Genomic DNA, 24675 nt, shown 5'->3' with positions numbered 1-24675 from the left:
GTGATGAATTGGGTTCGTGGACCAATATGACCGCAATTCATGTTTTTTTGTCAGGCCCATGTTGAGGAGGAGGCCCAGAAAAGTTTTAAATTCGGAAACTTGGACTGGTTTCCACCGGAAAGGCTGGGCATAAAAGCTTCCCGGGTTAGCGGTTATAAATTGTGTGGCATACCGGTTTGTCTCTGCCACGACTAAGTCTAAAAGCTCCGCAGTCAAGAACAGCTCAAAAAATCCCAGGGCCGAACCGATCTGAGCCGTCTCAACCCGAACTCCAGACTGGGCGGTGAAAGGGGGAACTACAGGTGCGGCTGAAGTTGGGGGCTGCCAATCAGGGTTTGCCAGCACCTCTGGGATTCTAGGGGCTCTACGGGCACGTCTTTGCGGTGGCTGCGACGGGGTCACTACTGCTCGTGCCACCGTACCAGCTTCAACTGCCCTTCTGGTGCTCGCTACTTCACCAGGTTGTACGGCAGTGCTGGTACTAGGTCCAGGATGGGCTGGGCTGCTGGTGTATGCCTCACCACGTAATCCGGCAGCACCAGCCCCACTCTGATGCTCTTGAAGCGGATCCTGCGCAACCTGCGGTCTAGCAACACGGGGCCGGGTACGCCTGGTTCTATCAGGGACCTCAGCCTCCTCGTCCGAACTTTGGGTCAGAGAGCCGCTGCTTTCTACAGGTTCGTATTCTGACCCGCTGGATTCATCAGATGAGGGTTCCCACTCCTCATCCGACTGGGTCAGAAGCCTGTAGGCCTCTTCAGAGGAATACCCCCTGTTTGACATGTGGGCAACTAAATTTAGGGGTATTCCCTGAGACTACCCAGGTAAAAAAAAGCAAGCCTGTCTTACAAAGGGGAGGCTAGCGAAGTACCGGAGGCCGCTGCGGTTGATAAAAAATATCAAAAGTGATTTTTTTATCGCCGCAGTGCGTGTAAAGTGGATGTGCAGCGATAAAAAAAAAAATTTTTTTTGTCACTGCGGTGGGGCGGGTGTGGGCGAACGCACGTGTGGGCGACCGATCAGGCCTGATCGGGCAAACACTGCGTTTTGGGTGGAGGGCGAACCTAAAGTGACACTAATACAGTTATAGATCTGACCGTGATCAGTTTTGATCACTTCCAGATACTATAAAAGTACAAATGCTGATTAGCGATACGCTAATCAGCGAATAACGGACTGCGGTGCGGTGGGCTGGGCGCTAACTGATCCCTAACTACCTAACCAAGGGACCTAAACTATACCTAAAACCTAACGGTCAATACCAGTGAAAAAAAAAAGTGACAGTTTGCACTGATCACTTTTTTTCCTTTCACTAGTGATTGACAGGGGCTAGAAGGGGTGATCAAAGGGTTAATAGGGGTTCAGGGGGGTGATCTGGGGCTAAGTATGTACTGTTGGTGTACTCACTGTGAAGCCTGCTCCTCTGCTGGATCCAACCGACGAAAAGAACCAGCAGAGGAGCAGGCAGCCATATAACAGATCATATTTACTAATATGATCTGCTATACTGCTCTGTGATTGGCTTTTTTGAAAATCAGCAACCTGCCAGCCAATGATCGCTGGCTGGCAGGTCCTGACGAAATGCTTCTCGAAGAAATGCCGGCCCGCGATGCGCATGTGCGGGCCGGCTGCGGCGAAATCTCGCGTCTCGCGAGATGACGCGCCGATGCGTCCAGGAGGAGAAAAGCAACCACCTTCCGGACGCATCGGCGCGTTAGGCGGTCCGGAGGTGGTTAAGAACCAGCGACCCTACAGATTGAGGCCTCATGCACGCGACCGTATTTTGTTTCCGTGTCCGATCCGTTTTTTTTTTTGCGGATAGGATGCAGACCCATTCATTTCAATGGGTCTGCAAAAAACACGGACAGCACACTGTGTTATACCACTGTAACGAACCCTCAGCTATGAGAAGGATTAGGTCTGTTGTCACTGTTTAAAGGACAAAAAGAATCTTTCCATTCACTGACAGGAAGCAAGGAATCCTGATCTCACAGAAACATTGCCCCCCACAGGCTAAGGGCTCATGGACACAAACTTATATTTTGTCCGTGTCCGCTCCGGTTTTTTTTTGCGGCCCATATGCAAAACCTTTCATTTCCATGGGGCTGCAAAAAAACGGAAATGACTCTGTGGGCATTCCGTATCCGTATGTCCGCAAGTTTGTTACGCAAAAAAATACAGCATGTCCTATTCTTGTCCGTTTTGCAGATATTGTTACAATGGATCTGCAAAAAAAAAAAACGGATGAAACACGGACGTCACATGGATGTCATCTGTTTTGTTTACGGATCCGTGTATTGCGGGCCGCTAAATACATACGGAGTCGTGTGCATGAGCCCTTACCCAGTGAAGATGGCTGCGGTCAGCCTGAAATGGCTGATAACAGAGGACAACAGAATAAATGCGGTGAGTGTATAGCACGTGATCTCAGGCGGTCGCTACCTCCCCAGGTGTCCACGTGAAGCTTCCTCCATATGATGTAGAAGAATAACAGGACCGCCTGGACGTACTGCGATAAAGTGTTGGCACAGGCCGAGCCCCTGGGGGAAAAAACACAGAGACGTCTCCTACAATATCTGACATGATTCATTTATATTAGATTTAAAGGGATTGTCCAGGGTTGGGAAAACATGGCTGCTTCCTCCCATAAACAGCGCCACCCCTGTCCACGGGTCCTGTGTGGTATTGCAGCGCAGTCACATTCACAGCACAAGACGCGTCTGTAAGACCCTTGTCACATTGCGTGTGTCCGCTTTTTATACGTGCACGCGTGTTATAGATTTTTCTTAATAATGGCGGCTCTCATGATGACCCCAGCTTTCCCACACTCCTGAATGGTCAGTTAGCCAAGCTGTGGAACGTATCGCCACGTATCGCCACGTATCTAAGCAGCTTAACAGAATTCTAGGAAAAGTGGGTGACCACCTCTGGAGGCAGCCATATTGGTCACCCCCCATTATGAATAGCCCCATCAGTACTTACATCACCCCCAGGCCCAGTTTGTACAGGAAGATGTAGTTAATTAAGGCATTGAAGAGGTTTGCCGTGAATCCGGTTAAGACCTGAGGAAATATAATTCCCTGTAGGAAGAGAAGATGAAAATAAGACGTCACCGGGGGGCACTAATGTCACAGGGGAGGATATGGGGTGAAAGAGATTGGGGCAGCTTTATTAGAACTAGAGCAGGGTTCCTTAACTCCAGTCCTCAGGGCCCACCTGCCGGTCATGTTTTCAGGATTTCCTTAGTATTGAGCAGGTGATATAATTAGTGTCAGTGCAGCAGGACTTACCACAGGGGATAGTCTCACATCACGACCGAGGGGTAGGCCCGAGGACTGGAGTTAAGGGAACACTGAACTAGAGCACAGGACTGGTGGAGCAGCTGCCCCTAGCAACCAATCAGCTTCCAGCTCTCATTTCTCAGAGGTGCTTTGGAAAATGAAAGCAGCGACCACATTGGTTGCTAGGGGCAACTGCTCCACGTATTGAAGTATGGCGTCCGGGACAGGAGATGGAGGTACCTGGTTCTGTAAGTATTTAGCCTGAAGCTGATATAAAAACGAGGCCTAGGAGAAAGGAGAGAAGCCATTACCAACAACACAGAAACAGGAAGTCATGTGACCTGTCATAAGTAACGACCCCTCCCAAAACAACATAGTAAACTGCTAAACTGCACCCCAAATGTCAGTGTCATTATCCTGTACCCCAAGTGTCAGCGTCATTATCCTGTACCCCGAGTGTCAGTGTCATTATCCTGTACCCCGAGTGTCAGTGTCATTATCCTGTACCCCGAGTGTCAGTGTCATTATCCTGTACCCCGAGTGTCAGTGTCATTATCCTGTACCCCGAGTGTCAGTGTCATTATCCTGTACCCCGAGTGTCAGTGTCATTATCCTGTACCCCAAGTGTCAGCGTCATTATCCTGTACCCCGAGTGTCAGCGTCATTATCCTGTACCCCGAGTGTCAGTGTCATTATCCTGTACCCCGAGTGTCAGTGTCATTATCCTGTACCCCAAGTGTCTGGTCATTATCCTGTACCCCAAGTGTCGGCGTCATTATCCTGTACCCCAAGTGTCGGCATCATTATCCTGTACCCCAAGTGTCAGCGTCATTATCCTGTACCCCAAGTGTCGGCATCATTATCCTGTACCCCAAGTGTCAGTGTCATTATCCTGTACCCCAAGTGTTAGTGTCATTATCCTGTACCCCGAGTGTCAGCGTCATTATCCTGTACCCCGAGTGTCAGCGTCATTATCCTGTACCCCGAGTGTCAGCGTCATTATCCTGTACCCCGAGTGTCAGTGTCATTATCCTGTATCCCAAGTGTCAGCGTCATTATCCTGTACCCCGAGTGTCAGCGTCATTATCCTGTACCCCGAGTGTCAGTGTCATTATCCTGTACCCCGAGTGTCAGCGTCATTATCCTGTACCCCGAGTGTCAGCGTCATTATCCTGTACCCCGAGTGTCAGTGTCATTATCCTGTACCCCAAGTGTCAGTGTCATTATCCTGTATCCCAAGTGTCAGTGTCATTATCCTGTACCCCGAGTGTCAGTGTCATTATCCTGTACCCCGAGTGTCAGTGTCATTATCCTGTACCCCGAGTGTCAGTTTCATAATCCTGTTCTCCGAGTGTCAGCGTGTCATTATCCTGTACCCCGAGTGTCAGCGTCATTATCCTGTACCCCTAGTGTCAGCGTCATTATCCTGTACCCCGAGTGTCAGTGTCATTATCCTGTACCCCAAGTGTCAGTGTCATTATCCTGTATCCCAAGTGTCAGTGTCATTATCCTGTACCCCGAGTGTCAGTGTCATTATCCTGTATCCCAAGTGTCAGTGTCATTATCCTGTACCCCGAGTGTCAGTGTCATTATCCTGTACCCCAAGTGTCAGTTTCATAATCCTGTTCTCCGAGTGTCAGTGTCATTATCCTGTTCCCCGAGTGTCAGTGTCATTATCCTGTTCCCAGAGTGTCAGTGTCATTATCCTGTACCCCGAGTGTCAGCGTCATTATCCTGCACCCCGAGTGTCAGCGTCATTATCCTGTACCCCGAGTGTCATTATCCTGTACCCCGAGGGTCAGCGTCATTATCCTGTACCCCGAGTGTCAGTGTCATTATCCTGTACCCCAAGTGTCAGTGTCATTATCCTGTACCCCAAGTGTCAGTGTCATTATCCTGTACCCCAAGTGTCAGTGTCATTATCCTGTACCCCGAGTGTCAGTGTCATTATCCTGAACCCAATACTCTGGTCCCCTTCTGTACTCCCCACTGTGGGTCTTGTACGTGTCATATGTACAGTGAGTTGCGGGTAGGTGACGCTGATCTTCTTACCGGTAGGGCTGGAATGAATATGAAGACGTATATCTGAGTTAATCTATAAAGAATAATAAGGTACAAAATGGTCAAAAAAAATCCCACTAGGGATCCTCTCATATACTAATTTTAAAACATAACTTTTCTTTTCTTTATAGTTTTAAAATAAAATCCCCTAAGTGCCCAGTATTAGAGACATTAAAATCATCAGCTGACCTCCAAAAGACAGACCACCTTGCTCTATCTATGTCTCGGGGTCCCTTATACGGCTATAAGGGACCCCGTGTCCCTGATAAACATTAATTGTGTGTTTTCTCAATTGTAATGCTGCTCTCTGTACCACAACACTTTGGATACAAAATTTGCAGCCTTTTATAAAAGTTTTAGGGTACTTTCACACTTGCGTTAAACTTTTCCGGTATAGAGTTCCATCCTAGGGGCTCAATACCGGAAAATAACTGATCAGTTTTATCCCCATGCATTGTGAATCGAGAGAAATCCGTTCAGTATGCATCAGGATGTCTTCGGTTCAGTCAATGTACGTTTTTTGGAAGGAGAAAATGCCGCAGCATGCTGCAGTATTTTCTCTGTCCAACACTCCGGAACACTTGCCGTAATGCGCAGACCTTTACAAAATGTGAAAAAGATAAATACCGGATCAGTTTTTTCCGGATGACAACCGGAGAGACGAATGCGGAATTGCAATGCATTTGTGAGACAGATCCGCATCCGGATCCGTCTACGAATGGTATCCGTTTGCATACAGATTGCGACGGAACTACCTGCCGGAATCCAACAACGCAAGTGTGAAATTACCCTGAAAACCAGCAGCTGCTGGATACAATATTTGTAACCTTTTATTAAATGTATCGGCTGAGCTCTTGTAACATTGTAACAGCCTCGGGCACACCCTTTCCCTGCCTGTAGAGAGTTCCCCTGTTCCATCATTGATTCACAGATTGCATCATTTCGGCTCCTATGTCTAATCAGCTGATCTAAAAACAGTCACGCGCCCCCCCCCCCCCCCCCCCCCGACGGCTTTGTCAGGGGATAAGGGGTTATGGCGCGAAATCACTCCGCTAGATTAACTCCTGGCTCCCTCCCCACTACAGAATAACCAATTGGCTAAATTAAACTAGATTGGGAGTGCACGGGGCAAATCAGCCTCCGTGTGCCTAACCGGCAATCAGCTACCCCTTACGTCGCCCCCGCGTCATCCACAGCATAACCGGTTTTCCTTAGTGATGCATCCCTCCTAAATAGATGACGTCAGACTGCTCAATACGTGATAACACACAATGCAGAGAAATTCCTAGATATTAATAAATCAAGTGGCAGCATTATTTATATCTTAAAGGGGTTGTCTCATCGCAGACAATGGGGGCATCGCTAGTATATGCCCCCATTGTCTTATAGGCGCCTATATCGAGAACGGAGCCCCGAAAGCGTTGGAGGGCGCACTGCGCATGCTCTTCATTTTCTATGCGGCCGCCAAAAATAGCCGAGCGCTGGCCCATAGAAGTGAATGGGAGCGGTGGCCGGTCATGAGCGGTACGCTCCCATTCACTCCTAAGGGAGAGCGCCTGGTGGTGGCCGGACTGGAGTTTTCCAGCCACCACCTTGCGGGGCTCCGTTTCCAATATAGGTGCGGGCCCCAGCGGTTGCACCCGCACCTATAAGTCAATAGGGGCATCTCCTAACAATATGCCCCCCATTGTCTGTGATTAGACAACCCCTTTAAGCTATACAATAGATAATAATTTACTCAGACTGGATCAGTACAAGATGCTAACTGAAATTCCAATATTAACCATTTAATATCTAGTGAGGCAGGTTACGTCCGATAAAGGGTCCATTCACACGTCAGTATTTTTACCTTTCCAGATAAACGTTCCTGTTTTTTGCGGATTTGAAAATCTGGATGACATGAGGATGCTTATAGCATGTCTTCTGCATTTTTGACGGATCCATTGACTAGAATGGCATGACGGAATGCAAAATCAGACAAATAGTAGGACAGGGTATATTTTTTTCCTGGATCCGAATAAACGGAACCCACGGAACGGAATCACGGAATCGGAGAGCACCATGTGTGCAGTCAGATTATTTGCTGATTCCATTGAAAATGAATGGATCCGCATAACGTTTTGTTTTTAATCGGAACGGATGCGGAACACCAAAACGGACGTGTGAATGGACCCTAAGGCGGTAAAAGAGAAATCCTCATTCAAGCCATTAGGGCTGAGGGATTTGAGTCTGGGAATCCATCTTGTTTCTTCTTGAAGCAGCTTCGTATCCAGAGATTCTTCTTCCGAGTTCCTGGAATGTCTTTCCAACATAAAGTTGTGCAGGATGCTATATACACAACACGGCAGATGAAATATCCCCTGATGTCACGCTCTCGTCTCGTCCTACCGGGCTTGCAGAATTTTTTCATTTTGGGTAAATATTTGCAAAAAGAACAGTTTCCACGGGGAAAAGAATCAGATTTAAGCCAAGATGTATTTTCTTCTCTCGCAGAAAGATGACTTTGTACCAGCTGGTCCCTTACATTACGTCCTCTACGATATGTGACACTTGGAAACGGGGGAAGCACCCCTCTCGGGTCTGGGTCACCGGTAAGTATATGCCGGTGTCGTCTGAGAATTTTGGTTATTTTCTCATTTGTTGCCTGATTATCTTCCATGTTAAGGGGCTTTCTCTGATATCCTCAGGCTCTAAGCCTCTGATATAATTGATTGCATTCCCTCTGGAATGCTTCTTCTGTGGTACAATTCCTTTGGGCCCTCAAATATTGACCCGCTGGTATCCCATTTGTTTATGGGACTGGATGCCAGCTGGATCAATGTAAAAACTGTTAGATATCAGAATACGTCCATCATCCCCCTTCATAATCTTAATATCCAAAAAGAAAATCTCCTGCGGGTGAAATGCATCCCAATGATATTCTGGTTGTCAGTATTGAGTCCGTGACTTCACTGCAGCGCCGTGGGTCCCAGCTCTGGCCTACCCGCCAGCATACCCCCGCATCTGCCCTCACTGCCAGGTCTCGTCTTGTGCGCTATAGCGCACGCGCATGCTCCTTTCCCTTTGTTAAAGGAGAGGAGAGCGCGCTTCCTGATTACTGTCTCCGCCCTGGTATTTGGGGCAGCCTCACTGACCATGAAGTGCCCAAGCGTGGTTGTTATACCGGATAACCTCTGCTGAAGCGTCCTGCTGCTCTGCCCTGCTGCGTACGGGACTTTTGCCAATTAACCCTGACCTTCCCTGCCTGTCTGCCTCCAGCATTGACCCCTACAAGTTCGCCTGGACCTCTGATCTTGCACTGCCTGACTACGAGTCTGCCTGACCCAGTATACCGAATTACTCTGAACTTTGTTTTGCCTTTGTTTTAGGTGACTTTTGTCTACCTTCTGCCAGTAAAGATCATCTGTTCCGTTACTCTGCGTTTGTTGGACTCTGTACACACTCCTGGGTGACTGGTATAAACACCAGGGTCCTGACGCTGGGAGTCAGCAATATTGGGCTAATTCCTAGTCCACGATCAGCTGACTCAGAAGATCCACATCCTCTGGTCGTGACACTGGTTTAGTTTATTCACAAACTGAAAAAAAAAAACATTTCCTGATCCCCCTCCCAAAATAAAAGAATATCACCAATAAACCTGCCCAAAAATGTGACTTCAGTGAATACAATTTGATATTTCCACCACCCCCAAAAATAAAATTTGCATAAGTGGGCGCACGCGGCGTCCCCATCGCGGTCCCTTTTATCTGGTGACAATATTTACCCTTAAATAAGAGGAAGTTGTGAGTAAGTATACATTTCAGGTGAAAGTGCAAAAACTATTGTGCAACTGAAAAGTAATACTCCTTGTTTCCAAAAAATGCTTTACTGCTTTCAATTGCAACTCCTGTTTAAAGGGGTTATCCAGGTTCAGAGCTGAACCCGGACATACCCTTATTTTCCCCCAGGCAGCCCCCCGAGGCTAGCATTGGAGCATCTCATGACCCGATGCGCTCCCTTGGCATCGGTTCTTTTGTTTTCAAATAACACACTGCCGGGCGGGAACTTCTGCCCGGCAGTGTGTTCGGTGACGTCACCGGCTCTGAGGGGCGGGCTTTAGCGCTGCCCTAGCCGTTTTACTATATCCCACCCATCAGGGCCGGTGACATCACCGGGTTTCCTGGCAGCCCCATGGAGAGCCCCGGTACGTCACCGGATCTCCAAAAAATGCCTTTGCCCTGCGCGATTTAAAAATGGGGGTATGTCCGGGTTCAGAGCTGAACCCGGACAACCCCTTTAATATTGCTGTAAAGTGATTTCATGGCTATGGAAGGGTTTTGGGGTTTTTGTTATATGGGAATTTGTATTCTTCCTTTGAAATGAAATGTTGGTCCCCGGCTTTTATCAGGATTTGGTGTAATTCAGCAAGATACAATTTCAGGTAGTATTGAATATGCTGAGAGTAACCTTCCAACCATTCCTATACAATCCACTCGATCCTGCAATACCACATTCCTTCCTTTGTCACCATCAGGTCATTTGCTTTCAGTTCTTCCAATGCTTTGTTCTCGGACGGGTTTACTGTTGTTTTCAATGATAATTTATCAATTTCTCCGGATACCAACTCAACAAAGTCTATATTTTTATATTGGGAAATATATAAAGAAAACATTAGAGAAGTGATATCAGCGATGGCTGCAGATGTCCCCGGGGTCCCCGTGTCCTCGCTGTGGGTGATGTAACGCTGAGTCCTTATGTGACCGCAGGTTCAGTCCTCGGATATTGAACCTTGTGATTGGAATGACGATGGCGAAATCTGTTTGGTGTTTTTCATGATCCAAACTCAACATTGTATAAGGATCAAAGGAGTCGGATATGCCGGGTCTGATAGGTGGGGGGATCTCACCTACTAAGACATCAGGGGTCCCCCAAACCAGACAGGACCCTGAAGGGCAGAGCATGACACAGGGATTCTCTTTGATGTTCTCTGGACCTCTGTGTCATGCTCCGCCTACTGGGCCCTGCACCATGCATAACATATTGTTATCTCAATTGCGTGAAGTGCTCCTTTAAATGACATTACGGTAACCTGTTGCTTGAGTCTCACCTGGACACTTCTGGGTCTTGCCAGAAGAGGAGAAGAATCGGTTCCGTATTCACAAATAGGGCCCAGCAAGGGAAACAGAACAGGAAGAGGATTATGATCCCTCTCTGCAGGATGGTACCGACCATCTTCATGTTTTTACCACCATAGGTCTGAAAGAGAAATCGGTTCGGATAAAATCACCCAGCATCCCCTGCTTGTTCGGCGTCTGCTCGGGTCATTTGCATGCTGGGAAATGTCATCTTTACACCAGAGTGTAAAGTGGGGAAAAATGTCAGTGCATCTTATGGGGGCGAATACTAAGGTGCGTTTCCATTATGAAAGCGTTCATTAGAACAGTAGGAACGGGGAGCGGTGAATGCAGCCCATGCGGGCTCTGTACTTGCCGCTTCCTGGTCTTCTCCGCACGCTGTACTGTGATCTGCACACAGCGTGAGGACGTCAGCGCGCTCTGTGACCTCACACTGTGTGACATTGAGACACAGCAGAGCAGGAAGAGCGCTGGACGTAAGGAGCGGCATCGCTGTCCGGAGGTAAGTTAATATATATTTTCTTGTCTGCTCTGTGCTCTGATTAACATGGGGGTCTGATCTGAGGTCTGAATGGGGGTCTTATTCACATTGGGGGTCTGATCTGAGGTCTGAATGAGGGGTCTTAATCACATTGGGGGTCTGATCTGAGGTTTGAATGGGGGTCTTATTCACATTGGGGCTCTGATCTGAGGTCTGATTGGGAGTCATTCACATTGGGGGTCTGATCTGAGGTCTGAATGGTGGTCTTATTCACTTTGGGATTCTGATCTTAGGTCTGAATGGGGATCTTATTCACATTGGGGCTCTGATCTGAGGTCTGACTGAGGGGTCTTATTCACATTGGGGGTCTGATCTGAGGTCTGATTGGGGGTCTTATTCACATTGGGGATCTGATCTGAGGTCTGAGTGAGGGTCTTATTCACAATGGGGCTCTGATCTGAGGTCTGAATGGGAGTCATTCACATTGGGGGTCTGATCTGAGGTCTGAATGAGGGGTTTTAATCACAATGGGGCTCTGATCTGAGGTCTGATTGGGAGTCATTCACATTGGGGGTCTGATCTGAGGTCTGAATGAGGGGTCTTAATCACATTGGGGGTCTGATCTGAGGTCTGATTGGGAGTCATTCACATTGGGGATCTGATCTGAGGTCTGAATGAGGGTCCTATTCACATTGGGGCTCTGATCTGAGGTCTGAATGGGGGTCTTATTCACATTGGGGGTCGGGGTCTGATCTGAGGTCTGAATGAGGGTCTTATTCACATTGGGGGTCTTATTAACATTGGGAGTCTGAGCTGAGGTCTTATCAGAAGTCTAATGAAAAAAAAATGTCTTCTTATTTTCCTCCTCTAAAACCTAGGTGCGTCCTATAGGGTGAAGAATACTTACTTGCGACATTAACGTGTCACATGCTCCGGCCAATCCTGCCCCCACGGCTATTCCAGTAATATTTAACACCTGTAAAGTAGAAGGAGAGTGCATTATGGACGAATATATATATATAGGCTCTATAGTTACCGTATATCACACCACAGAATGGACCCCCTTCATGCAATAGACTGGTGGAGTGTCTAGGTTCTGGACCCCCGCTGATATGAAATAATATAAAGTAGCAATGAATATCAATTTGCAAAATCTATTTACCGCAATCGCCAGCGACACAGCGTCCAGCTCCACCTTTCCCAAATGTCCACAAAATATGGAGCTCACCACACTTATCATAAAAATCATCAACTGCGACAGAACTACGAGGAGTAAAGAAAAGAGGGTCAATAACAGGGATAGGCTACACCGCTTATATAATACAAGCACCTACTTATCCTCTTGGCTTTTAGGTTGGGATCAGTTGCTCAACTGCAGAATATATTGTTGGATGAAGAACAATTTCTAACAGGAATTCTTTACTTTAAGGTCCCTTTCACACGAGCGAGTTTTCCGCGCGGGTGCAATGCGTGACGTGAACACATCGCACCCGCACTGAATCCTGACCCATTTATTTCAATGGGTCTGTGTACATGAGCGTTTTTTTCATGCATCAGCGTTAAAAATGCAGCATGTTCAATATTCAGCATTTTTCACGCAGCCCTGGCCTCATAGAAGTGAATGGGGCTTCAGTGAAAAACGCATTGCATCCGGAAACAAATGCGTTTTTTCACTGATGGTTGCTAAGAGATGTTGTTTGTAAACCTTCGGTTTTTTATCATGTGCGTGAAAAACGCATTAAAACGCAGTGCACTCGCGTAGAAAAAACTGTTCAGCTGAACGCAATTGCAGACAAAATTGACTGAACTTGCTCGCAAAATGGTGCACGTTTCACTGAACGCACCCTGAACGCATCCGGACCTAATCCGTCACACTCGTGTGAAAGAGGCCTAAGTTTTTTTTTCCCAACATAGGCCTAAACTAAATCTCTCCTCCCTTTCCTGTATTCAGACAAACAGGTTTGGCCAGTGCTGATCTTCCAGTGTGAATACTGTCCCTGTATCAGGTTATTCCTGGGCTGGATATACACATTACATAGCTGTGCCTTCCTACCCTCCATGCACATGTAAGCTCGACCTAGCAGGCATGGGTCCTGAAAAGGGAGAGGGGATATAATTATTGCATACCTCCTCGACAACAAAAGGGTCAGACTATACTATGCTATAATACTGTTCCTATGTACAAGAATATAACTACTATAATACTGCCCCCTATGTACAAGAATATAACTACTATAATACTGCTTCTATGTACAAGAATATAACTATTATAATACTGCTCCTATGTACAAGAATATAACTACTATAATACTGCTCCTATGTACAAGAATATATCTACTATAATACTGCCTCCTATGTATTAGAATATAACTACTATAATACTGCCTCCTATGTACAAGAATATAACTACTATAATACTGCTCCTATGTACAGGAATATAACTACTATAATACTGCTCCTATGTACAAGAATATAACTACTATAATACTGCTCCTATGTACAAGAATATAACTACTATAATACTGCTCCCATGTACAAGAATATAACTACTATAATACTGCTCCTATGTACAAGAATATAACTACTATAATACTGCCTCCTATGTACAAGAATATAACTACTATAATACTGCTCCTATGTACAAGAATATAACTACTATAATACTGCCTCCTATGTACAAGAATATAACTACTATAATACTGCCTCCTATGTACAAGAATATAACTACTATAATACTGCTCCTATGTACAAGAATATAACTACTATAATACTGCTCCTATGTACAAGAATATAACTACTATAATACTGCCTCCTATGTACAAGAATATAACTACTATAATACTGCCCCCCTATGTACAAGAATATAACTACTATAATACTGCTCCTATGTACAAGAATATAACTACTATAATACTGCCTCCTATGTACAAGAATATAACTACTATAATACTGCTCCTATGTACAAGAATAGAACTACTATAATACTGCTCCTATGTACCAGAATATAACTACTATAATACTGCTCCTATGTACAAGAATATAACTACCATAATACTGCCTCCTGTGTACAAGAATATAACTACTATAATACTGCCTCCTATGTACAAGACTATATCTACTATAATACTGCTCCTATGTACAAGAATATAACTACTATAATACTGCTCCTATGTACAAGAATATAACTACTATAATACTGCTCCTATGTACAAGAATATAAATACTATAATACTGCTCCTATGTACAAGACTATAACTACTATAATACTGCTCCTATGTACAGGAATATAGAATATATGCCGCATTGTGGTCTGGGATTAGTTGTGGTCCGGTTATTTACCGCCGGTCCGGCTAATATGATGATCTTGTGCATCTCCTGGAGGACTGATCGCGGTGAAATACGTTGTATCTTCTGTATACATCCTGTGGCGTCTGGATCGGTCTCGGTCTTGCCCTCTCTGGCAGCAATACTCGTCTCTTCCCGGTTTGTCTCTTCTTCCTCCTCCTTGTCCATTACTGTTGGGATATTACAGTGTTAAATTCTAGATATAAGACAGTCAACAAGAGAAAACAACTTGTGGAACTACCACTCCCAGCATGCTCCTTAGAACACACCATTCAGAATCCTGGAAAAGCAGGGTGCCAATACCTTATTTGTTCTGTAGTTGCTTATTAAATTGGTTCCTTCCCCCTTAATAGTTTTTTTTTTGTAGAACTGCATGATGACATAAATCCAGCTCCCGTCTGAGCCGCACTGCTCAATTTTCTTCATATGCGGCAATGATGGGAGCTATAGTCAATGGTGTTATTTGATTTCATTATATCAATGAGGAAAGGCAGGGAGTCGCTTAGTCAGGGCGCCTAAGGGAAGGGATGGATCTGAACTCTACTGCAGAGAGCCATGTAAATGAATTAAAACATGAGATGTCGGGGGAAGGAGCGTCGCTGCTGCATTACCCTAAAAACTTCAAAGCCCCCACTCCAATCTCAAATAATATACAGAAGACGAATATTCTGTTGTGTTCCCTTAAAAATATATATATATATATATAAACGATAAATAATAACTAACATTTCTATTATTATTATTAACTTGGAAGCAGAATTATGCTGCTGCAGAGCTGACATTCATATACACATACAACAAACTGGAGATCTTTAGGACCTGCCTCTCCCTGGAGGACCCAGCACCACTGTGTCTTCAGTATGAACTGTGTAATTCTCTGTGTCACCTGTGGTGGCGCTGCAAGAGAATTGAGCCCTGACTGATTGCAGCTGATCACTAAGGGTCCCAGGCGCAGGATGCTCTTTCATCATCCAAAAATGGATTGCCCAAAGCGGAGGACCCCTTTAAGTGACACCTATTATACGGCGGGATGTGATCGTGCCAGGGTCTCAGGGGAGGGGCGGTTTAGGGCAGCCACAGTATTATGAAATCACTACAGGCTATAGATTTTAAAGAATGGAAGTCAATTGGGGGAATGGCCGGGTGCGCTGTTCCCTAAGGGTATGCCCACACAGTCAGGTTTCTGCATGCAGTTTCTGAATGCCAAAATCAGGCGTGAATTGTAAAAAGGAAAGAAAGTATAAAAAGCAGATCCTGGCTCCGGCGTCCAAAGCTGCATCAATAAACCTGACAGTGATGTCATACCCCAAGGGCAGAAGAGACAGAGAGAGGGCAGAGACGGGCAGGGGCAGCAACAGGCGCTTACTTTTCAGCCGGTCCCTGGACGCGCAGAGGATCTGTCTGTTCTTAATGCAGGGCAGAGGTTGTAAAGGATTTTCTCCTTGCTGGGAGGAGAGTCCCCTCCTCCGTATATTTTTGAGGTCTACCCATGCCCCTCCTCCGCTCTCCCCATGCCAAGCTGCAGAGCTGCCTTATGTGAACCTAATAGATAGTGCGTTCGGAAAGTCTTCAGCCCCTTTCACTTTTTTCACACTTTGTAATCTTGCTCCTTGTGCTAAAATATAAAAAGAAATCCCTAATTGTTCTGCCCCCAGCCCCCATGATGACAAAGCAAAGACAGAATGTTAGAAATTTGTGCCAATTTATTAACAAGGAAAAAACTAAAAGCTCAGTCTCTCCACATTTTGGGTGGATAGGAGAGTTCTTCTTGGGGTAACTATGGCCGGGCAGGGCAGCTTTTCCAGGGCAAACTCTGCTAGTTGTGGCCACAAGTCCAGTTTGGCTTCCCAGTAGTCCAGCGGATCTTCAATGTGGGGTGGCAGGGTGCTGTCCAAGTATGCAACCACCTGCTGGTTCAGGTCCTGCTCCAGGTCTATCTGCTGCTACTGGTGTGTAGTTTCTTCACTAGGCGGGCGAAGAAAGCTGCTCATCAGCGACTCTAGACTCAAGTTGGTGCTGATGGAGCTGGAACTGCTCCTACCCCCCCCCCCCCCACCTTGCCACAGCAGCCATGGCAGAGGAACGTGAGTGCAGAGGCCCCCCCCGGTCAGACCTGCGAGAGGATGGACGATGGCGCAGATAGGCAGTGGCCAACTCACTACATAGGATGTCTCTATAGTAGTTCAGTTTGTCCTCTCTCTCAGCGGGTGTAAAAAGGCCCCCATTTTGGACCAGTAGCGAGGGTCCAATAAGGTGGAGAGACAGAAGTCATCCCTCTGCCGAATGGTGACAATTCAGCTGTCACTACACAAGCAAGTGATCATGCATCGGGCCATTTGTGCAAGTGACTCGGAGGGACTCCCTGCCTCCATATCCACTTCATACTGCCACTGTGTTTCTAGGTCCTCCGCCTCGTCTTCCTCATCGCCCTGTAGCTCCTCCGGCTGCTCCTCCTCTCCTGTCAGCTGAGTAGAAAAACCACCCATTTGGCTGCACATTGCTTGTGATCCAATGTCCTCCTCCAGTTCAGCCCCCACAGGGCTCATGTGGCCGTGAGATCTAGGCGCCACGTCTTCAGTCCACTGACCAGCCAGATTTACCAGCATCTGTTCCAGGACATGAAGCAGTGGAATGACGTTGTTCATTCCGTACTCCTGGCAACTGACAAATAACGTGGCCTCCTCAAAAAGCCTGAGCAAACGGCAGGTGTCACGCATGAGCTGCCACTGGCTGACATCGAAGTTACACAGGGGAGTACCTCTGTCCGCCTGTATCATCAAGAAATAGTTTATGGACTTTCTCTGTTCGTATAGTCGGTCCAACATATGGAGGGTGGAATTCCAACTGGTGGAAACGTTGCATATCAGCCTATGTTGGGGGATGCCGTTCTGCCGCTACAGCTCAAGGAAGGTGTGCTTTGCAGTGTACGGGTGGCTGAAGTGCATGCAAAGTTTCCTGGCCATTTTTAGGATGTCTTGCAGATGGGTGGAAGACTTCATGAACCGCTTGACAACCAGATTGAACACGTGTGCCACGCAGGGCGCATGGCTCAGCCCTCCTTGCACGATGTTCTTCCTGTTGCCGGTCACCCTGTTTCCGATTTTGAGTTGTCATGGAGAAAGACAGGATTCGATTTCTTGCTTAAGGACACGGAGCAGTTCCTTCCCTATGTGACTCTGTTCGCTCAGGCAAACGAGGTGCAGAACAACGTGACACCGCCGTGCCCTGCACATGTGGTATGCTGGAGGGGCACTGTCAATTGTCCCTGCAGCGGAGGCTGAGGAAACGGTGGAGGAGGAGGAGGCAGAGGCGGAGATTGTCGCAGGACTAACGGCATGACAACGTGGAGGCTGAGGCGGCGTCACCTGGCCAAGTTGCTGGTGTGGCTGAACCACATTCACCCAGTGGGCCGCAAAGGACATGTATTGTCTCTGACCGTAGTTACAGCTCCACACGTCAGCACTGCTTTGAACTTTGGCAGACACCGACAGGCTCAAGGACTGGCCCACGTTCTGTTCTACATGTGTGTGAAGGGCTGGTACTGCCTTTTTGGCAAAGAAATGACGGCTTGGGACTCTCCACCTCGGCTCGGCATAAGCCATCAGTTCTCTGAAAGATACAGAGTTCACCACTTGGAAAGGGAGGGACTGCAGCACCAACAACTTGGACAGGAGCACGTTCAACTTCTGCACCGTTGGATGAGTGCACGCATATTGTTGTCTCTTGGCAATCGCTTCGGTGATCGATTGCTGACGGAATGATTGACGAGGAGTAGGAGGAGCAGGAGCTTCAGGACCAGCAGATGATGGGAAGGACAGACAGCTTCCTTCGGCTGAGGTGGTGGAGTCTTGACTGCCTGAAGCCGGGTACGTGCCACTGGGTGATGCAGAGGTTGCTGCGGCAGGCTGGACCACCACATCAGGTTCTCCCAGGCAACTTTATGGTGACGCTGCATATGCTGACACAGGGCCGTGGTGTCAACGTTGACACCTTGGCCACGCTTTACCTTCTGCCTGTCACAAACCAGCGGGTGTGAACCCACTGTGCCACGTATCCTACCTCCTCTAAGGAGGCAGCTAGCCAGGCGGACCAGGAGGTACCAGGGAAAGGTCCCGGAAGTAGAGGCATAGTCAGGCAGGTGGAGTCGCAGTCAGACAGACGAAAGGTAAGGGCAGGCGGCACAGGTACAGGTCAGGCAATCCGGATCACAACAGGAGAGTCAAGGCTAGCAGGCAGGGATCAGACGGGAAGCAGAATCCAATAACACAAATACGAGTCAGGAACACAAGTGGTTATCAGGAGCCTTAGCAAAGCACAAGGACCTTGACGCTGAGGCATCTGTGAAGAGGGCTGAGCCACTTATATATATGCACAGGAGATCTAGGATAGGTCAGCGAGTTCACATGACTTACGCCACAAAGCCCAGGAAGTGATGCGCGCCAGCCCTTAAGGAAGTGCAGCAGAAACAAACAGCAAGCATGCTGTGGCCAGGGCTGAGAGATAATTGTGGAGCGGATCCAGAACAACAGCACCCACACAGACAGAGCCCAGGACTGCAGCGGTGAAATGGGAATCTTCAGATACCGGAGTTGGAGTAGAAGGAGGCATCGAGAAGCGATTTAAGGACTACCGGTTTTAGCAAGGACACATAGAAGGCATTAGGAATATGCGGAGAGAGAGGCAGACATAACTTGTATGTCACTTGGTTGATCCTCCTCAATACTTCAAAGGGTCCAAGGAATCTAGGAGCAAACCTGCAACTGGGAACCCTTAAGCGGATGTTTTTAAAGGAGAGCCATACCTTACTTATCTCCAGACGAGAACTGAGGCAGTTTTCACCGCTTTGTTGATGCAGTCCTTGGTGTCACGCCAAATCTTCAAAAAATCCCTGAAAGAGGAATCCACAGCTGGTACCCCAGAAGATGTAGGAACAGGGAGAGGAGTACGAGGGTGTTGTCCATAAACGACAAAGAACGGAGGGGATCCAATAGACTCACTAGTGTGGTTGTTATAGGAGAATTTTGCCCAATGTAGTAATTGTACCCAGTTGTCGTGTTGGGCTGAAACAAATTGCCGGAGATAGTTCTCTAATAATTGATTGACCGGCTCTACTTACCCGTTGGTCTGGTGATGATAAGACAAGGGAAGTCCAGCTCAATTTCGAGCAGCCGGCAAAGAGCTCTCCAGAGCTTAGAGGTAAACTGGACTCCGCGATCTAAAACAATATGCCAAGGTAAATCGATGCAAGCGGAATATGTGTCTCACGAACAGTTTAGCAAGTTCAGCAACCGAGGGCAAAGGAACGAAGTGCGTCATCTTGGAGAAGCGGTCCACGACCACCCAGATCGCTGTACATCCGGCAGAAGAGGGCAGCTCTGTAACAAAGTCCATGGCAATGTGTTGCTATGGGGCATCAGGAACTGGAAGGGGTAACAACAGCCCGGGTGGTTTGGTCCTGGAGACTTTATTCTGAGCACAGATGGTGCAGGAAGACACATAATCACGTACATCCTTAGACAGTGTGGGCCACCAGTAATGGCGAGACAAAAGTTCTGTGGTCTTGCGGATCCCTGGGTGACCAGACAGTTTGAAGTTGGGCCTCCCAGGAGGGATATCTTTTACCAGGACAGGAGCCACTGTAATCAAGCGAGCAGGATCTACAATGTACCTGGGGCTCCTCCTGCTGGTCGGAGAAGTCAGATGACTGAGACAGAGCATCCGCCTTGATGTTCTTCTCGGCTGACCGAAAGTATAGCTCAAAATTAAAACGGGAGAAGAAGAGTGCCCATCTGGCTTGGCGAGGGTTCAGACTGTCTGCAGATGTGTAAGGTTCTTGTGGTCTGTGAAGATTATCACTGGATGCTGGGCCCCCTCTAACAGATAACGCCACTCCTCCAAGGCAAGTTTTATGGCCAGAAGCTCCCTGTCTCCTATACAGTAGTTCCTATCAGCAGGGAAGAAGAGCTCGGAGAAGAATCCACATGTAAACATCTTGCCCTTGGAACCTTTCTGTAGTAAAACAGCACTGGCTCCTATGGAGGAGGCGTCCACTTCTTAAAGGAATTGGCGGGAGACATTGGGATAATGCAGAACAGGTGCAGAAGCAAAGGCCTCTGCCTCAGGAGTCCAGTCTCTGGCATTCACCCCTTTCTTAGTAAAAGAGAAGATCGAAAATGTAAGAGATGAAAAATTTGGGATGAACTGACGATAGAAATGAGCAAATTCAAGGAAGCGCTGTGTAGCACGAAGACCCTGTGGGCGGGGCCAGTCCATAACATTTTTTAGGATCCATCTGCAACCCGGCATCCGAGATTATGTATTCCAGGAACGGTACAGTAGATTTTTCAGAGATACATTTCTCGAGTTTGGCATAAAGTTAATTCTCTCTTCAACCGCTGTAAAACCAAACGTACATGCCTCCGGTGAGTGGAGAATAGATCAGTATTTCGTCCAGGTACACTATCAAGCAGACATATAGCAGGTCCCGGGAGATATCGTTTACCAACTCCTGGAATACCGCGGGAGCATTGCACAGACCGAAGGGCATGACGAGATACTCATAGTGTCCATCATGAGTGTTGAAAGCAGTCTTCCACTCATCGCCCTCTCGAATGCGGATAAGGTTGTATGCGCTGCGCAGGTTGAATTTTGTGAAGACTTTAGCTCCCCGGATCCTGTCAAAGAGTTCGGAGATTAGCGGAAGAGGGTATCGATTCTTGACCGTGACCTTATTCGGACCTTGATAGTCGACACAGGGCCGTAAGGATCCATCTTTTTCTGCACAAAGAAGAACTCGGCACCGGCTAGTGAAGAAGATTTCCTGATAAACCCCCTCTCGAGATTCTCCTTGATGTAATCAGACATCGCTTGGGTCTCAGGAAGTGAGAGTGAATAGACTCGACCGCATGGAGGAGTGGCGCCAGGCAGAAGGTCAATCGGACAATCATAAGGACGATGAGGAGGCAGGGTCTCTGCCTCTTTCTTACTGAAGACATCCGCAATACTGATATACCGCTGCGGAAGTCCAGGCAGATCTTCAGGTACAGCAGACGAGGAAGCTGGTCGGACCTGATAAGCAGGTGGACCGGCAGGAAGATCCCCAACACAGAATCTGACCGGAATGCCAGTCCAGAATTGGAGTATGCTGACGCAGCCAGGGAAGACCAAGGATAACCGGATTCACGGACGCTGGCAGCACATAGAAGGAGATAATCTCTGAATGCAGAACCCCTATTTGCAACTTAAGGGGCATAGTAACAGAAGCACAGGTTCAGGAAAGTGACAGTCCATTTACGGAAGCCACTGACAGAGGCTTTTCTAGACGGATGGTAGGAAGCTGGTACTGATGGACCAGAGCTTGCTGAATGAAGTTACCAGCTGACCCAGAGTCCAAGAATGCAGGCACAGACAGTGTGACTACCTTGTGAGAGAGAGAGTCACCGGAACTGAAAGTTTCGGAGAGGTCTTCTTCTTGTCTAGGACCACCTCTCCAACTGATCCTAGACATTGGCGTTTTCCTGGCTTCTGTGGACAATTACGCACAAAGTGGGCCTTGCCTCCACAATACAGACACAGGTTCTCTGCTTTTTGCGGCGTAAACGTTCCTGGTCAGATAATCAAAAGCACTCTATTTGAATGGGCTCTTCAGATGGGGTGGACACTAGATGAAGAACCTGCTTCTGGAAGGATGGAGCCAAACGAGGTGGTCTTCTGGTGCATGCAACCTCCTTAGAATGTTCTATGAAAAGCATATCTATCCTTGTGGCCAAGGTGATCAGGTCATTCAGAGTAGATGGACGGTCGCGACCAGCTAATTCATCCTTAATTCGGTCAGAGTGGCCCTCCCAGAACACTGCCAGTTGAGCCTCATTGTTCCATGCAAGTTCGGCAGCCAGGTTATGAAACTGCATGGCGTACTGACCCACAGACAAGGAACCCTGTCGTAGATGCAGCAGAGCTAATGCAGCAGAGGACGTGCGACCAGGCTCTTCAAAGACCAGCCGGAAGGTAGCCAGGAAAGTCTGCAGATTAGTGGTCTCTGGACCTCCATGTTCCCAAATAGGATTTGCCCAAGCAAGTGCCTCATCAGACAGCAGGGACACAAGGAAGGCAACCTTGGACTGCTCAGTGGGGAACTTCTAGCCATGCAACTCAAAGTGGATTAGGCACTGGTTCAGGAATCCACGACAGGTTTTTGGATCTCCACCATAGAGGGATGGCAAAGGGAGTTGCACAGTGAGCCGCACACAAATCCGGATTCACCGGTGTGGGAATTGCAGTAACTGGAGAAGAAATTGCATCCAGATGAGCAGCAATATTATGCATGAACTGCATCATGACATCCTGACGTTCGCTCTGACTCCTCACTTCATGTAACAATTCCTGAACGACAGGATTGGGGTGACCAGTGGGGTCCATGGCCTCAGTGTACTGTCACGAACCAGCGGGTGTGAACCCACTGTGCCACGTGTCCTACCTCCTCTAAGGGTGTTGTCTAAGTGAACCCCTCGATTATTCACAGTATTCTTCACAGTACCCTGATGGTCGGGATAGATTTTCCCAAGGGGAACACCAGGTCGCTACCTCTTGAGGAGGATAGGGACACAAGGCACCTGGTCCAGGCGGACCAGGAGGTACCAGGGAAAGGTACCGACAGTACAGGATGTAGTCAGGCAGGCGGAGTCATTACCAGGAGCAACAGTGCACGGACCGAAGGATGAGGCAGAGGCGTAGTCAGACAGGCGAAAGGTCAGGGGAGGCGGCACAGGTACAGGTCAGGCAATCCGGATCGGCAACAGGAGAGTCAAGGCAAGCAGGCAGGGATCAGACAGGAAGCAGAATCCAAAAACACAAATACGAGTCAGGAACACAAGTGGTTATCAGTAGCCTTAGCAGAGCACAAGGACCTTGACACTGAGGAATCTGGGAAGGGGGCTGAGCCACTTATATATGCACAGGAGGGCTAGGATAGGTCAGCGAGGTCACACGACCTAAGCCACAAAGCCCAGGAAGTGACGTGCACCGCCCCTTAAGGAAGTGCAGCAGGAATAAACAGCAAGCATGCTGTGGCCAGGGCTGAGAGCAAACTGTGGAGCAGATCCCAGAACAACAGCACCCACACAGACAAAGCCCAGGACTGCAGTGGTGAAATGGGAAGCACCGGCCAGCAGATCACCGCTGAACAGGGAGCCCGGAACCGCGGTACTAAGCAGGGGAACAGCGGCGCAACACACGGTTTACTCAGCTGAGCAAGAAGGACGACTTCTGACTGAGCTCCTCACCTCAGGTCCCCATCGCAAGCCATCTTACATTTTTCCTGGGTCCCAACACCCCAGCTGGCCCACAGATACCCGCTGCGTCCTGTCCCGCTACGAAAAGTGACGCTCCGGGACTCCCCAGAGCGTAGGCCTAATAAGACCGGAAAATCCCCGGCCTAAATTTCTGCCGCACTTCTGCCGCGCTACGGAACGGTCGAGCAATGGCCAGCAAGAACGGATACTAGAACCCTCCATACATAGAGGACTTCCACTCACAAAACCACCTACTAGGTAGGCGCCAACCGACTTAGTTGCAGTGACAGCATCCATAACCACCAGGGCGGGACCCATCCAGCGCCCCGCAACCGCCAAATATGGACACACAAGACCGCAGGGTGAGGGGCGGAGGAAGGGGGACACGGAGGGAAGACATCTTCTTCAAGCACCAGGCGGCCATCTGCTGGCCCTGCTGCCCAGCTGAAACTCACCTCCGGTACACATCCACGTGCCCTGCACCCCGACTGGAGGACAGGTGCTTCTATACCAACTGCAGCGTGGAGGTCCATGGGAGTGGGATGGTTATTACTGCAGAGAACTAGCGTGCATTCAATTACAAAAGGACTCCGGCGCTCGTCCCATTCCCCCCCCCCCCCCCCCACTCACCCACCACCCTACCGATCAGAAAAGGAATCCCTACAAGTGACAGCCGCAACATCTGTGATCCGGAGGGTGACAATACCACTCACCTTTTTTGTAATCTGTCTGGTGGAACCTCTGAGATTTCGGACATTGCTGAAGGCTTTCATAGGACACCATCTTCCTCTGGCTACAGTCGCACACTGCCATCTAGTGACCATCTATATTATTCTACTACTCCAACTTCTACAAGCTGCCAGAATATCCTTTTCTTTTAGCAATCTAGGGCTTCAATGCTCTGATATGTCTGGACTCATTATGGTGTGAATACCCATGGGACCCTAATCTTGTGCCCAAAACCAACTAGCTATCACTTGCCAACACTAATTGACAAAATGGTCAAGTAGCGGAAAAGATGTGATCAAAGAGGGCAGGTCAACCCCAAAGATCCACCCCTGCTAAAGGAGATAGCGTGAAGTTCACGAAAAAAAATCCTAGTT

General features: G+C 48.1%; 1 protein-coding gene across 2 annotated transcripts in view; it reads right to left on the bottom strand.

The window, feature by feature from the left end:
* LOC122919408 (multidrug and toxin extrusion protein 1-like) overlaps nt 1–24358 on the bottom strand; it is a 41638-nt gene extending 17280 nt beyond the window's left edge. Inside the window, exons 1-9 of one of the 2 annotated variants that reach the window (XM_044268418.1) lie at nt 24286–24358; nt 14277–14452; nt 12100–12200; nt 11845–11913; nt 10429–10577; nt 5334–5376; nt 3522–3566; nt 2983–3080; nt 2443–2540 (exon numbers count right to left, since the gene is read on the bottom strand). In XM_044268418.1, coding sequence (XP_044124353.1) covers nt 2443–2540; nt 2983–3080; nt 3522–3566; nt 5334–5376; nt 10429–10577; nt 11845–11913; nt 12100–12200; nt 14277–14452; nt 24286–24329 — 823 coding nt within the window. In that variant the 5' untranslated portion in view covers nt 24330–24358. Of the gene's footprint in view, nt 1–2442; nt 2541–2982; nt 3081–3521; nt 3567–5333; nt 5377–10428; nt 10578–11844; nt 11914–12099; nt 12201–14276; nt 14453–15648; nt 15911–24285 lie in introns of those variants that run through there. The other variant, XM_044268419.1, reaches the window with a different exon arrangement.
* Nucleotides 24359–24675: the final 317 nt, after the last annotated feature.

Source organism: Bufo gargarizans, chromosome 9, assembly GCF_014858855.1.
Source record: "Bufo gargarizans isolate SCDJY-AF-19 chromosome 9, ASM1485885v1, whole genome shotgun sequence".
NCBI classification, from domain to species: Eukaryota; Metazoa; Chordata; class Amphibia; order Anura; family Bufonidae; genus Bufo; species Bufo gargarizans.
The sequence above is the reverse complement of the archived record's forward strand: the minus strand, read 5'-3'. Positions and strand labels throughout refer to the sequence as shown.